Genomic DNA, 14329 nt, shown 5'->3' with positions numbered 1-14329 from the left:
CGATACAAATGACGGACATCAATAAGGAGACAGGCGATCTGTATCAAAGGGGTTTGAGAATTTGTAGGATTCAGGCGAGGCCTCTGGTAGCTTTCTAACCAGCGAGTCCAAATGCCGGGCCAAAATCAAACCACGAAGTCGTGCTAGCGCATCCCACTGAGTAGAACATCGAGTTTTCTCTTCGATGAAACAAAGACTTATCAGAGAAGTGATGTTCTAACTCGGGTTTTGGAGCCTGTTTGAGATTCGGGACAAACTAGAAGGCGTGTCATCTTGTAGCAGAAATATTGAACCCCAGACAACCATAGATACAACTGACCACTTGGACAATGAACAATGAAACATTGAAGCCGTAGGCCAGCGAGAGGTGCTGCGACCTGTCAGTGTAAATTTCCATGCAAGCTCCGAGCTGGAGGACATGGAGAACAGCATTACTCTACAGTACAGAGATGAAGCCACTGTGAGCGCATACAAGGTCATTAGACAGCTGATCATAAACGGGAACGACTTGACTGATACAGAGCAGTGACCACAGGAATTCGTTGACCATTGCCAGCCGTGTGAATTGTGGTAGGTAGTTGCCGGACCACTTCCACGTGGTCTTCCAACTCACCGTTGTGTTCAAGGCCGAACCAGAAATGTTCAGTTGCTTGGACCAGCTCATCCCTCTCGCTGAAACTCTTTCTGGATTCGGTTTAGTCTTCCCTGAGCCTATTGTTCAAAATCACTACGCCCACCGTCGAAACAGTGGTTGAGAAACCAATAATTATATAGTGTAAATCCCTATTTCTGGTGGCCGTAACGCGTTGCATGACACAACATCACTGCAGGAATCATTATGAACTATTCTGAGTCACAAGAAGTGGTCCAACATGAATAACTCTCCTCTGCATCTTTTGTCCTTGCTCACCTTCGCTTCTGCGCCATCGCAAAGGGAGAGGAATCCCATATTCTGACATGCACCCAGTAGTGAATATAATGCTGCCCGGTATCCAGTACCTTTGCGTCAATTGTGATTACAGAGTACAGGCAAGATACGTGGTATGTAGAAAGTATTCTATTTAATGGTCCATTGCTGATATAGCAGCTAGGTATACCTTAAAGAGTGGTAGGGTAATGAATGGAACGATAAATCCCAAGGAGTGATAAAAAAAACTCATCCATAACGCATTATGCCTTTCTAGCCTTTTGGCAAACTGGTCTGTCCTCGGCGAACCTGCCCTTGCACCTGCCTTTATATCTGTCCTGGTGTCTCCTGACGGGATCTGGTCGCTGGAACAACCTTCTACAGTCTCCACACCTAAACCTCGGTGTCTTCTGATGCTTACGCGATATCAAGTGCCTTCGCATATTCCCCGTGTTCTCCGCAAGCTTGTCGCAGTCAAAAAACACACATCGAGTAGGAACGGACTTCTTTTTTTTACGGGTCTGTGCCTTCTTCTTGTTGCGGGGGTGGGCCTTCTTCTTCTTCTTCTTCTCCTCCTCGTTGGTGGGATGGGCGAAATACATGTGGTCAATGGCGGCATTGACACAGTCAAATTCCTTCGGGCACCCTGGCTTCATACAGCGCACATGCTGTGGGTCGTCGTGGAATACATAGCGCTCAAAGGAGTTTTTGAAGTCTCCCCTTCGGCTACGGGTTTGCAAAACATCGGTGCGGTATATGGTGATCTTCACCAACTCGCAGGCTCGCCCACGTTTGCGTCTTCCTGACAAGGACTCGAGCTCCTCGTACTCGGAGTCATCGTACTGAGGCTCTTCGGAATCAGAGTCTTCGTCATCGGTGTCGGGAAGGGATGTCAATGGTGAAGGTGGCGCTGGACTGTAACATCGAGCGAAGGGGAGAGGATCCTTCGCGGAGTCGTTGATGAAATCAGGATCGAGGTCATAATCGGCGTCCTCGTCGTTGGGATCAGTCGGTTGGACATCGGGTCCAAAAGAAGGGGTTGACATTACGGGCGCTACGTCCGTCGGAGTCGTGGCTGGCCTCTGAAAAAGGAATTGGGGTGGAAATGCATCGTGGATTGGTGTCGGGTCAGGCGCGTAGACGAAGTCGGACTGGTAGTTGACCATCGACAGGAACCCGTTCTGATCTAACCCAAGTACCGGCTCAGGGAGAAAGATGTCAAGAGATTCGGAGCTGCTGAAGGGAAAGGAAACTAGCTCATAGAGTGAGTTGTAGTCCTCCGTAGAAGACAGGACATGCTGGGGTTCGGATGCGAAGAGAGCCATTGGGTAGGTCGTATCAAACGAATGTGGCAGGCAAACGGGGAGAGGTGTCTTGGAATACTGAGGCATCCAGTCGCGGGATTAAATAGTCCCTCAGCCCTTTCTTTGTCCTGGTTGATGTCGAAGCTCGACTAAAATTTGACTTTTCCATCGATGTAAACTTGCACCCTGATTTTCGGCGTCATCGAAGCTAGCTAACGTAGCACCGAGTTGGATGATGGCAACCGCGCTCAATAGTGAAATTCCTGGAAATGTCAGTCACACATTGTCTGGAATTTTTCTAGCGATTCACGGGAAGTGCCAGTGTGGTGGCGAATTTTCAATACCCGATGTTGATTCTTCCCTTTCTTGGCCTAGCAAGTATTGATAAGTACTGCGGATCCAACGTTGAATAGAAAATTCATGGTGAGAGATTTCTTTGTTTTTCCAAGACCATCAAACAAGACTAATGAAACGCATATGATCTTGATATGGTGCAGAAGAAAGATAGGACGGTGGCGTCTTGACCGGTTTCGGGTTACGTGCCATTGCCGGCAACCAAAGATCATAATTCACGTGGCCTCAACGCGGTTATTGCGCGATCACGTCTGACAAATTGAGTACTTATCTGACGCGCCCAAGATATTCTTTCTCAAGTTCGCGTTCCCGACCCTCTGCTCCATCATGATCGAGATTTACTTTATTTTTATTTGCTGCTATCTTTGGAACTAAATGTTACTTTGCTGTTTGACTAAGTTTATGTGAGTGCCGATCCAGAATGAGCCACTATCACCTTTTCAGGAAGGTTTCCAACAGCGATTATATGTACTATTCTTGGATGTGAAACTCAACACAAAGGAGCCATTATGACCCAGATCCCATTATTATCTTAATTTAGCTCCAGACTCAGGCTCAATGGTGACTGCAATAATGGATGCACATTATGCACTGCATATCCTGGTCAAATAATCTTTCACTCCTTGAGTTCTTACTGATCTAGAACCTGGACTCTCTGAAAGCCTGAAGCACCTACTTGTACTCTCCTTTGAAGTTCACATAAATTTAAATGGATACAGAGATTTGGATATCTGGATTTTACTATTGAACATAAAGTAAACATACTCTGTTTGAGTCAGAGAACTGCTTTTCAACTATCCTCAAATACAGCATCTTTTTCAGCAGCTAATTCATACCCATGAGCTCTGAGGGGGAAATGTTGCAGGGCTGATGACAGAGACTCTGTTGATCATCAAAGTACAGCTGGTCAGTATTTTCAGCCATTTTTCTGTTCTTGTGTCATCTATAGTGCATGCTCACATCATACTGTTGACATGATGATTCAATGGAAAATATGAACTCTGCCAGCCATAAGAAGATCCATAACATGATATTACAGACACTGAAGCTGGCCCTTATAAACTGAAAAGTCCCTGGCTCTGTTATTAACTGATAGAAAAGATATGTTCAAAATACTGGACGTGGCGCTGCAGGAAGATCGATTAAATACCTATGAAACCATGTACACTTTCTGATGCCCAATCTGATTAGACCATTTTCTGCATAGGCAATAGTATCTTCAATTTCTTGAGTTGATCAACGAAGCAGTAGTACACGGGCGTAAGTCTAAATCCAGTCGTAATATGGAATCACGTTTAAAATTTTCCTCTCAACGTTCCCAGAACAAGATGCCGAACAACATACATCAGTACCACCGCGAGCATGATGGCGCTACCTATTTTTCGGCCATCAGCAAAAGACCATAAACAATCAGTCGGGCAGGGGAAAACTCTTGCCTGCATAATACCCCACGGCCTCGAACCCACCCGTAGCTGTATTGATCGCCCCGGAGATCGGCGGACCCGCAAGTGCGCCGATGGCGGCTATCGACATCGCCATCCCTGTCCGTCGCCCAAGATCACCGATCTCGCCTAGCTCGAAGATGGGAGTCAGGAACGAAGAAACGTATGCTCCGCTAGAGAATCTGGGATCGTACATCCTTATAAGCAAAAGCCTTGTTTGAAAAAATGAGGAGGGTACCCATAAATTATGGCTACGACGATCATAGAAGCCAAGCTCCGCGCGAATGGCCAGGCATACGTGAGGGCGGCGGCTATGATTGTCATGGGTCCGAAGTAGTTCACGGCGCCTATGGGCGAAAGCGTCAGATGCAATTCTGGACACGAATGAAAAATGAGGAACCTATTCGATCGATGCAAATGCCTGCCACAATCCGTCCGATTCCCGAGCTGGCATTAGCAATAGAGACCATATAGAACGAAATATCGGCCGATACACCGTAGGCTGCGGCGCTAACGCTGATATAGGTCAAGACTAGTGGATCACGAGAACGAGAATAAGAAAAGGCGGACAAAAAATCGGGATTCCTCACCTGTATACAGCCCCAGGAAAGCGATGAAATTAGCAAGACACCAAATCGTATACGGCGCGCTCTTGAACGCCTTCAGGTTGAGTACACCCCCGGATACATTCACAGGCGGAAGCCGGCGTTTCAACGTCAAGTTGGCGATACCCAGAGTAAACATCAGGATAAATGCGATGATCCGCATCGTCCATGGGAACCTGCAGAGAGACCCTTTACTAAGAAACAGCCAAGTTACGGGGAAGGATGAACACTTACCCTACGGCGATTATGAGCTTACGAGCAGTTATTGGGATGACGGTACCACCGATCGACGAGCCAGTAGCCATTATACCGAGAGCGAGCCCCCGTCGGAGTCGAAACCAGTGTCCGATGATACCCATGGCTGGACCAAATACCGTCCCACATGCTAGCTATATGTAGAAGAGTACATTTAGGAAGTTGTCAGGACCATTCGGAGAGAATGCGGACGAACCCCAATGGCGAAACCTTGGCAGAGCAGGAAATGCCAGTATTGGGTGCATTGGGCGACCAGAAATGTTGCAACGATGAGGAGGATGGTTGCTAGAAGGAATGGCAGTCTGAAGTAACCGATGTCGAACATCCGACCAGTTACTAGACCCGGCATGAAGACGAGGGCATACTACTCGACGGGATCGGCGTCAGCGCACAACGAATAGAGTGAAATGGTACCTGAACAGAGCCAATCCATGCACTGAGTGGATGAGCAACAAATACCAACAACCAGGAAAAGACTCACATCTTCGAAGAGTCCGAGTCCTTTAACAAAGTCTCTTCGTAGTAGGCTTGGAACACCTGTAGTAAGAAAACATTCATTATTGTCTCTATAACGACTGGGAACGAATAAACTCACCCCCCATGCGTTGACATACCCAAACCTGAGGCCATCAGTCCATCATGGCAGTAGAAAGAGTTACAACTAGCGCTCACGTCGAAAACGTAGTACACATCGTCTAGGCAACCCACAAGTGGCCATGGTCAGTTCTGCATTCAGTTCAAAAAAATGAAGAAAAACTCGACTCACTCCCCCGACAACCAACCAAGCTCTCAATCCGCCATCGGGAAACTCTCCCTCGAAGCCTGTGGGCGGCTTCACAAGGTCATTAACCTCCTTTGTCTTGTCTTTGCGTGCAAGAGGCTCATCGATAGTCTTTTCGTCGATCGATCGTGTTCGAGTGCGGGGAATCTGTTGGGCCATGGTTGCAAAAATTTTACGCTAGAGCACGGTTCCTATATAACCTTCTGTTATTAATAATGCACGCAAGAAACTTGAGCCGATACGTCACTTGTGAATGTTTGCGATTTTGAAGAGTCAGACAGCCAGATTGTCTTCAAACCTAGATGGTGGATCTTTCATTGGACGAAAAACGAAAATCGTGTCCTTTCTGTGGAAAAGGTGGGGAAAGAAGGGGACCCCACGGCAGTGGGTACCGGCAGGAACTTGCTTTATCCCGGTATTTGCAAATGGCGCACGAAGGCCCGACGCAATGGGAGGGCCAGAGAGCATCTGGATTATGTGTAGCGTGCTAGAGTGTCCTATTGCCCACGCAGCTGGGATTTCAGTAGATGTAGGACCTCAGTAACACCGAGTGATTGTCGTCGTTTGCAGGTTTCAGAGTTCCTTTCCACTGCGCTCTAATAGTATGTGTCATCGGGCTTTTGTCATAGACGGATAAGAAGATATAGCATGTTCACAAGCTGAAGGTAAGAGTGGCTTTGCTTTGGAGACTGTTGTATGTCAACCCATCGATACAAGACATCAGATTCGGCGGCTATTCGGACCGATAGCCGAGCAAACGATGATGGGGCGACCTCAGATTTCCACGCCACCCTCCGTCTTCCTCCGCCAGACTGTACACCCCCTCAACGCGTGCACCTCACTCTCGGCATCATGACCCTCACTCCCGAGTCCCTCCCAGCTGCTCTCGACCTTCTCTTCATCCTGCAGCAGGCTGGCGTGCTCGGATGCTTCGGTATGCAGGAGAGCAACTGCACTGAGCTCCAGATGACCGTTGCAATGGGCTCGTACGACGCGCTGAGAGTCCATCTCTGGTAGATGGGAAGCTGGGATACGGACGACGCATATATTAGCTGTGGGAGCGCACCATTATCGGTGGATCCTTAATTGTTCGTCCCCCTCTATCCTTTATGGGACCCTTTGATTACCCTGTAATTAGAACCCGAGCGATCTCTCTCACCTTGCAATATTGGTTCAGCGTTGCCCAAGACCCAGACATAGCTAGATCAAACACAACGACGAGGATCAGTAGAGGACCTTCAAAGCTTGGCATGTGATAGCCTGGGATACACACACGCAATGCCAGCAAATGCAAATGCTGATAGTGGAGCCGTTTCTCCTTGTCGGGATCGTTCCTCTCAACAGCATTCGACCTTCTGCACCCTTTCATCACACCATCGCCAAAACAGCAATGGCTCACATTTATCTCGGAAATACCGGCCGCGCGTCGTACACCCGCTGGAGATCTTTCACCATCTATCAAAGTATGTTAGCCCCGCACCATTCCGGAAATCAAGGTCCTCAATAACATAAACTCCCTGACAGAACTGCTGCGGCTCCGTCATCCAGATCCTTCTCGCACGTCAACCTTGGAAGTAACAGACCCAGGCTCGCATATGCGCGGTTCATGGAAACGCCTCCACACAAAGGCGGGGAGTGGCATTGTGCCTCGTAGTAACTTTGCCAGCTCTATCTGGAAAGGTAGTCTTTTCTTCGACTTAATATCATGATGTGTTTCTGACTTGGATAAACGTAGGAAAACTGTACGTAGCTGGAGGCTTTCAAGGCATCACGATAGGGCTTTATTACCGTGACATTTGCTGTTTGGACTTCGCTTCCCGCGACGGCTAGAAAGAACTTACCAAGTATCCGGTCATCGAGCCCGAACACCGATGCATCATGCGAACCTGGACGATGAAGGTATACAAGGACAATGCATACTTGTTCACTGGTAAAAAGCAAGTCAATTACTTTGGCCTGGAGAAAGGCCTGTGGGGATCCATTAACACGACGTACGAGCGCACCATGGCGGACAAACGCGTCGGAATTGGCTATATCCCCACACCATGCTAAATGACGCTTGCATGGAAATCGCTAACGGTAAACTCTACGTATCCGGTGGGACGCACAACGACAACAAAGTTGGATGCAATCTTTTAGTGAAACTCGACCTCGAGATGAAAAAGTGGCGTCGTCTCAGCGGACACCTCCATCCCAAGGCAGATCCTCTGGCTCCAGATCCACGCAAGACGGCAATGAGCTGGGTCAACAAAGAGCAGGATCGGATGTGCGTTTTGGGGGGGTGAGGCCAATCGCCCAGCGGCGACGCGAGGGGACCCAGTACACGTCAATGACAGCTTCATTTTTGAGAACATGTAGCGTTGGCACATACCCACCGAGAAGTGGCGTAGGGAGCATATGTCAGGCGACTCGCCCTCCGCACGATCTGAGGTTGCTCATGCTTTCGTAAGTGTCTCTTTACATTCTTTGATTTCTCTTACATTTTTGCCTCAAGAACCCGGTGCTGAACAAATTATCGCTCTTTGGAGGGTATTCGACTGACCAGGATACGATTGTTATGTCAGATGAACCTGAAGGCGGAGGCGCGAGCTTCAAGTTCACTTATTTGCCGACACTTTTATGTATGATCCGTCTCCGGTGACTGGTAATCCGGACGCAACACCAACAATGAAGGTGCCTAAGTGGAAACACGTCCTCACAAGGGGATTCCCGACATGCAGGTACTTCGACCCTGTTTGTCTATGCTTCTAATGCTGATCAGCAAATTCCCTTAGGTGCCAAGCGAACCTCATTGTTGATCCCGACGATGGCAGGACATACATGTTCGGAGGATACACCAACACGCAGCTTGTGCCGATGTGCAAGCAGAACCTGGCACCGTACGTCAAAGCCTTTAACGACCTGTGGCAATTGCAACACGATACTCCCGGGGGTGATTTCGCGGATGTGGACGTTGAGGAGGAGGCGTTGAGCGTGAGAGCTGGACCGTGGCGGAGGTGCTTTAACTGTGCATCGACAGGATACATACATAAATGCGGAGGTATGTTCTTCCAGATTTTTTTCTAGAGGAGGTTTTGAAGGCATGTTGCAGGATCTTGTGGTGGGCGCGCGTACTTTTGTGGAAAGGAGTATCTGAGAGAAAGCTGGAAGGCTCATAAAGAGCGACATCACTGTCGGAAAGCATAAGCGTGTCTAAGCATTTTGGAAGCATTGACATCATTACGCCCGTATATTACATTATCTTTGAAACCTTTGATATTTCTCTGTTGCTATACTTCATAGCACCTAAGTTAATTGTCATCGAATATGGCATTGTGTTCGAGGTTGGCGATAAAGACCAGAGTGCTCCTGGCCGTCTTCAACTGGTTCATATCAAAGTGGCCCATGATCCCATGCGTGCAGTATTACTTTCCTGAATGTTACAGGACAAAAAACATATATATATAACGTAATCCTTCAAAACTTGTACCATCAACGCTATTTACGGTCAGCACCCGGCTGTCGTAAAACGTTCTCTAAAACATGTTTCTGTCTCAGAAGCTGATTGCGCCTCAATCTGTACGCAAACGCCCGGCCTGCATCAAACACTTCGGTGATATCGACGGAATCCTTGGGATCTGGATCAAATGTTTCATTGAGCAGAAGCTCAATGTGCTCAACATCCGCGTTGATATGGCAGAGTCTATGAGAAATGTTCACTGGCTCTTGAGCTGCCACTGGAATGAAAAGGCGGCATTTAGGACAGATGCGTTGTTCGACAATGGATGCTCTGAAGCTTTGATTGAAGAGCGTAATTAAAGGGACGCTCTGGTGTGCCACTATGAGGATTTGGTTGGTAGTTAGGACAAAGAAACAAGGTTTGAACCGCTCAACTTATCAGAATGAGAGGCGAGACGAGATGATCGAAGAATATGAACCTAAGTAAGATGGGTCGAAGTAAGATAGGGGGTTCATGTCAGCCTGGAGTATTCGAGAACAAAGACCCTCAGGCCACAGCGATTGCTACCTGATGCTGGGAAAGGAGCAAGAGGATATTGTTCACTAGATTTGGTTGCGCTCCCGAGGCCCAAACTACCCTTCCTCGTGGCCCGGGCTTGGACCCGACAAAGCATAGCTAGAGTGCTGCCAACCCTGCCGCCACTGCTGAAGAACTTGAAAACAGTCCAGTTTTCTCATCGCTTGCTCAATCATTCCGCAAACTAGATGCGTTGGACAGCCAGGACCATAAGCTGTGTGAACATGAACTTCGTGTGGTCCGTGGATGATAGTACCAGACGGACCGTGACCGTGCTCCGTGTCATTGGCACCACCGGCCTGGGTCACGGCAGTCATCACGTTTGAATTGTCAGTTCCATTTGTCGCATCGTAACTACTGTACACAGGCGTGAAAGATGTTCTAACTGATAATAGGAGGATCTGGTAGGTCATCTTCTACGAACAGGCGGATGTCGATCCACTCGTGAATCCTGCGCTCCCTCGCCCAGTCTCGAAGCTTGTCAAAGTTGCGACATGAATGCGCCTGCGAGCTGTATCCCACGACAGCAGAGAGTTCTTGGCTCCATTGCCAGACATTCACGGAAATGTCTGCATTACACCTGTGGAATGATATCAGCCAAAGGGTTGAATTTAAGATCAGGGCTCGCTCACATCAAAGACTGGCGGATCGCGTCGATGCAATGGGAGACATGTTCAGGATCTGCGTGTGGATCATCGAACTGATCGCTATAAAGAGCATGGCGGACGACATGCTATCCGAAAGTTTGAGTTACCGTACCAAAAGGTATCCTCCTACTCACCAAGCAATGGAGCTGATGGAATACGTCCAAACCAGCAAGGTAGTATCCACCTTCACCGTAGATAGGGTAAGTCTTATTTGGAAGAAGAGCGGCCTCGTTTCTGGAGATTTTCAAGAGCGTGTCTGTAGTGAAACTATGAGATCGTAAAGAAGAACGCCATTGACATAGATCACTGACGGTTGTAAAGATCGCCCCAAGCTCTATCTGCTTCGTTGTCGAAACCTTGATATATCGTCTTTTCTTCTCTTCCGACGGTGAACACTTTCACCTCGTTCTCCAAAGCCTCTTGAGCAGGCGCTAACCAAGAGACGATTAAGAAGGCTAATAGTTTCCACTGATGTGATATTTACAATATAACAATGGGCGGTCCACATAGATAGGCTGGCAGTTGGCTCCACGCAAGTTGATGAACAGCAAGAACACCAGCACGCAAGCTTGTAATAAGATGATCCCAATGTGAATCTTCTCGCGCCATTTCGAACGAATCCCGCGAATCTTTCGTGTGGAGTACGGGTCATCGTCAGGAGACACTAGCGGGACATAGTCCAGCGACTCGCTGCCCATCATGAAGAAAACGGATTTTGCGGGGTACTGGGAAAGGTCCTGCTGTGTAATGTATCCCAGCATCCAAATATTGTTCTAGAGCATTAGTGAAAGCATGTACTTGATAGTCCAAGAGAAGAAGCTGACCTGAGGTAAAACAAAGTCCGTGCTTGATTAGAACTGTCCAGTGATTTGACAGATTCGCCACTTCACGTATCCCCAAGTCTTATACCACCCTTTTGCAGGGTAAACAATGCCATTGGTCGAGGTGACTCGACCATTCATTCAGCACGTAAGTTACATCTTCCCGTGCCCATAGAAGCTGTCAGTGTAAATCTAGCAATGTGCCGACTCTGCATCTAGTTCCTTGCTAATGAATTATGCACATGCCTTCATGACCATGGTGTGAATACTTTTTTGCGCGTAGACAAGCGTTCTAGAAGAAATAAGGCGTCCTAAGACTGCATACGCTGGGCGACTCATCTTGGATTTCGAGGATTCGAGGTCGGAATGAAAAGAGCCCGGCCCGGAATAACCTGTTGCTGAGTGTATCTCGGTAAATTCCGGCAGCTCTTCAACTTTCATTATTCAAGTTGCTTATTATTCTGTAAGTACCCTAGTATTCCTTCAAGCCTCAAGACCCGCAAAGAGTGAGGAAAAATTAAAGTTGTTTTTTTCTGCTAAACCTTGTTTACTCAGCTCCTGTCATGTGGATGGTGTGCAAGAGTGTCGTGCCTCATTCGTGGTCTCTTGACTGCTGTGTGGACAACACCTTGCGGCGAGGCCACTCATATCCGCGGTTGTTCTCTTTGGAACCGGAGATTTTGTAATCTAATATCCATACCAAACTCAGGAATAGTCCAACTGACAGATCGGTAGCACTATCTTTGACACAACTCGTCTCTATCCTTTATTTTGGGGTGCGTCTTGCGAGATCCATATCACCTTTGGCATTGAGCAACCCAACAACCTCGACCGTATGACACCATCTCCGGGAAATTGCAGCACCTTGTCCCCGTGCTCGATTCAGAAGCTCTAGCAATCACTATATAATAGGCCTCAAGCAACGATGAATCCACGCCATTCGATTCATCTTGTTTGGAATCATGAAGTTCTCTGCTTTTGTGTCTCTTGCTTTCCTTGCCTTTGGGACGGCCAATGCTGGGATCATTATCGTATGCGAACATCTTCCGTGCCAATGGTCTGGACTACGCTTACAATATTCATTTAGCGTCCTCGTACCGAAGCTGACTCTGGCAGAGGGTGAATTCTGAATGTTTCTCTCCATTTGCAGTCGTCTAACAACATCGCAAGATTTGACAATGGTCTGAAAGCCTACCAGGTTTGTTCTGTCAACTGGTAAGCTCCACGATACTCGTCCACTTTTTTGGTAATGACATTCCATGATAGTTGCAACGAAGCATACGATCTCACCAATACCAAACATAGGCTCGTCAGGAAGACATTGACTCCGTAGCCCCGTGAGTTCTCTCTGAGCCCAACAGGTGCAGTAGATGACTAATACCTGCATCTGCCAGTTACGATAATGGACCAAGCACGTATTGGGTCCGTGGTGTCGAAGTGCGTCTCTCTCCTGACTCCTGCGTGTTATGGTTCCTCAAGGTTTTCTTAATTTGGCTCACCAGGAATCTAGCCCGTAAGGATACCTGTACGAAGGCATCTGTCAAACAGCTGACCATATGAAATAAACAGCTATGATAATGGACCTGATACTTATTGGGTGCGCGATATTAAGGTGAATAATCTCTCCTACCCCGATCTATTTGTAAAGTAATCTTCAATCTCATAGGCCCGTGAGGAAGGTGTCGACTCTGCTGTCCCGTGAGTAATCTGTTTCAAGTGGTTATTGTGGATTGATGTGTCTTGAAAAGTTATGCGAGCGGGCCTGAATCTTATTGGGTACGAGATGTCAAGGTACGGAAGCCTCTGTCTCCACCACTGTCTGTTTCCAGGAAGTTTACGCGCTCTATCCCGCAGGCTCGTCAGCCAGAGATTGCTTCTGTTAGTCCGTAAGTGGCCTTCTGGTTATCGTCTGCACCCTACATCAACATCACTTTCTCCGAAGGTACGACAACGGTCCTGATTCCTATTGGGTTCGTGACTTGAAAGTTGAGGTGGGGCACTCGCTTTTCAGAGTAGTCTTGCCGATGTTCATAATACGATCTATAGGCTCGCGAGAGTGAAATAGACACTGCTGTCCCGTAAGTCGTCCCCTTTGACCCGCCCCTGAGGTTCATGAGTGGATCTTTGTTTCAGGTATGGTGGTGGGCCGGACACTTATTGAGCACGCAATTAAGAGGCAAGGAACGTCTATTTGATTCCTAATACAACAATGCTAATGGATCACCATAGGATGAGTAGTTTTGGTTAACTTGCAGTCCTGCGCTCCATTTGGGTTGGGAGATTGACCATAATTCTAGGATGTAAAGAGTTGTTCAAGTTGTCTATCAAGTATCTTTCATGGATTTATGCAATGCTATTGGTATGATGTCGTCAGCGTGAACATGTTCCCCGTTCATTGTAACGTTTTAAGACCAGACAAATGTCCTGGGAAGTACTATAGATATACTTAAGTACTGACAAATATAATACAGGGTATTTCTTCCAAATTCGTCCTCAATTTTGCACGATGTAGATCCCTTCAACATGCCCCCAGCATGAAAGACTTTGTCGCCGAATGATACCGCAATCTCCTCCAGCGTCTTGCCCTTGGATTTAAGCAGACGTTTCAATGACCATCGACAAAACATCGTGAAAGACTTACTCAGAGAAGTACGCAAATATCCCGATCACAGACACCAAGGTCATTGCGACGAAGTTGAACATCTGGATAAAGTAATCGAAACTATCTTAGCGGGAAAGAAAATGAACGGTCTCACAGGAGAAGTTTGTTCCGATGTTTGCGAGGGTCTGCGGCACCTTAAACGTATGGACAGCACTGACGCCAGAGATAACAAACCCACGCTCGACCCTGATGGAAGCCTGAAAATTTGAAGACTGCGATGCCTCCAAGTCAATGATGCACATTTAGGAATCTCGCCACAGTGCCTCTGTGTAGCTCCATTATTCTAGCAGAGAGAGAGAGCAGATTAATTGTCTATTGTCATGGTGGTGGTGGTCGATGTCCAAGGAGTTTGCTTTGTTGCTTTTGATCAACCTTCATCGGTGGCTGCTTTACAATTAAGCTCTATTACTATGGAATGACCTATGAATAACTATATATTACCACAATCAGACTGATATATGCAGGCATTGTTCACAAGGACCTTCCAGGTGCTAACCAGATTTCACAGACACTGATGAGATGTAGTGTATGTGGTA

At 47.5% G+C, this 14329-nt stretch overlaps 7 protein-coding genes across 7 annotated transcripts; 3 read left to right on the top strand and 4 right to left on the bottom strand.

Moving 5' to 3' along the window:
- Window positions 1-150: 150 nt before the first annotated feature.
- BT62DRAFT_933835 (uncharacterized protein) lies at window positions 151-506 on the bottom strand. Its single transcript, XM_043186623.1, has one exon. The coding sequence runs from the start codon at window positions 478-480 to the stop codon at window positions 217-219; it is 264 nt and encodes an 87-aa protein (XP_043038287.1). The 5' UTR covers window positions 481-506; the 3' UTR covers window positions 151-216.
- A 641-nt stretch (window positions 507-1147) lies between these two features.
- Window positions 1148-2716, bottom strand: BT62DRAFT_1077541 (uncharacterized protein). Its single transcript, XM_043179310.1, has one exon. The coding sequence runs from the start codon at window positions 2296-2298 to the stop codon at window positions 1171-1173; it is 1128 nt and encodes a 375-aa protein (XP_043038286.1). The 5' UTR covers window positions 2299-2716; the 3' UTR covers window positions 1148-1170.
- A 1144-nt stretch (window positions 2717-3860) lies between these two features.
- BT62DRAFT_981532 (MFS general substrate transporter) lies at window positions 3861-5807 on the bottom strand (the record flags this gene model as incomplete). The annotated part of the gene is made up of 12 exons (XM_043189607.1): window positions 3861-3940; window positions 4002-4189; window positions 4246-4354; window positions 4408-4539; window positions 4598-4788; window positions 4847-5001; window positions 5064-5231; window positions 5282-5303; window positions 5349-5404; window positions 5463-5487; window positions 5540-5562; window positions 5634-5807. The coding sequence occupies 12 exons, from the start codon at window positions 5805-5807 to the stop codon at window positions 3861-3863; spliced, it is 1323 nt and encodes a 440-aa protein (XP_043038285.1).
- A 994-nt stretch (window positions 5808-6801) lies between these two features.
- On the top strand, window positions 6802-7586 carry BT62DRAFT_227130 (uncharacterized protein). Its single transcript, XM_043180133.1, has 3 exons — window positions 6802-7111; window positions 7173-7328; window positions 7384-7586. The coding sequence occupies exons 1-3, from the start codon at window positions 6937-6939 to the stop codon at window positions 7476-7478; spliced, it is 426 nt and encodes a 141-aa protein (XP_043038284.1). The 5' UTR covers window positions 6802-6936; the 3' UTR covers window positions 7479-7586.
- Window positions 7587-7786: 200 nt separating this feature from the next.
- BT62DRAFT_1028657 (uncharacterized protein) lies at window positions 7787-8976 on the top strand. Its single transcript, XM_043178311.1, has 4 exons — window positions 7787-8093; window positions 8143-8368; window positions 8423-8688; window positions 8740-8976. Exons 2-4 carry the CDS (start codon window positions 8268-8270, stop codon window positions 8832-8834), a joined length of 462 nt encoding a protein of 153 aa, XP_043038283.1. The 5' UTR covers window positions 7787-8093; window positions 8143-8267; the 3' UTR covers window positions 8835-8976.
- A 1004-nt stretch (window positions 8977-9980) lies between these two features.
- Window positions 9981-11201, bottom strand: BT62DRAFT_951836 (uncharacterized protein). The gene is made up of 5 exons (XM_043188205.1): window positions 10795-11201; window positions 10622-10741; window positions 10445-10566; window positions 10296-10396; window positions 9981-10243 (listed from the first exon to the last, which is right to left on the bottom strand). Exons 1-5 carry the CDS (start codon window positions 11069-11071, stop codon window positions 10045-10047), a joined length of 819 nt encoding a protein of 272 aa, XP_043038282.1. The 5' UTR covers window positions 11072-11201; the 3' UTR covers window positions 9981-10044.
- Window positions 11202-11944: 743 nt separating this feature from the next.
- BT62DRAFT_226825 (uncharacterized protein) lies at window positions 11945-13290 on the top strand. Its single transcript, XM_043180132.1, has 12 exons — window positions 11945-12162; window positions 12219-12250; window positions 12302-12329; window positions 12437-12468; window positions 12526-12568; window positions 12634-12644; window positions 12701-12743; window positions 12798-12829; window positions 12880-12922; window positions 12986-13009; window positions 13189-13209; window positions 13265-13290. The coding sequence occupies exons 1-11, from the start codon at window positions 12094-12096 to the stop codon at window positions 13189-13191; spliced, it is 360 nt and encodes a 119-aa protein (XP_043038281.1). The 5' UTR covers window positions 11945-12093; the 3' UTR covers window positions 13192-13209; window positions 13265-13290.
- The last annotated feature ends 1039 nt before the right edge of the window (window positions 13291-14329 follow it).

This window comes from Guyanagaster necrorhizus, assembly GCF_019112545.1.
Source record: "Guyanagaster necrorhizus MCA 3950 unplaced genomic scaffold BT62scaffold_17, whole genome shotgun sequence".
NCBI lineage: Eukaryota > Fungi > Basidiomycota > Agaricomycetes > Agaricales > Physalacriaceae > Guyanagaster > Guyanagaster necrorhizus.
Note: the sequence above shows the minus strand (reverse complement) of the source record. Positions and strands in the feature narration are given on the sequence as shown.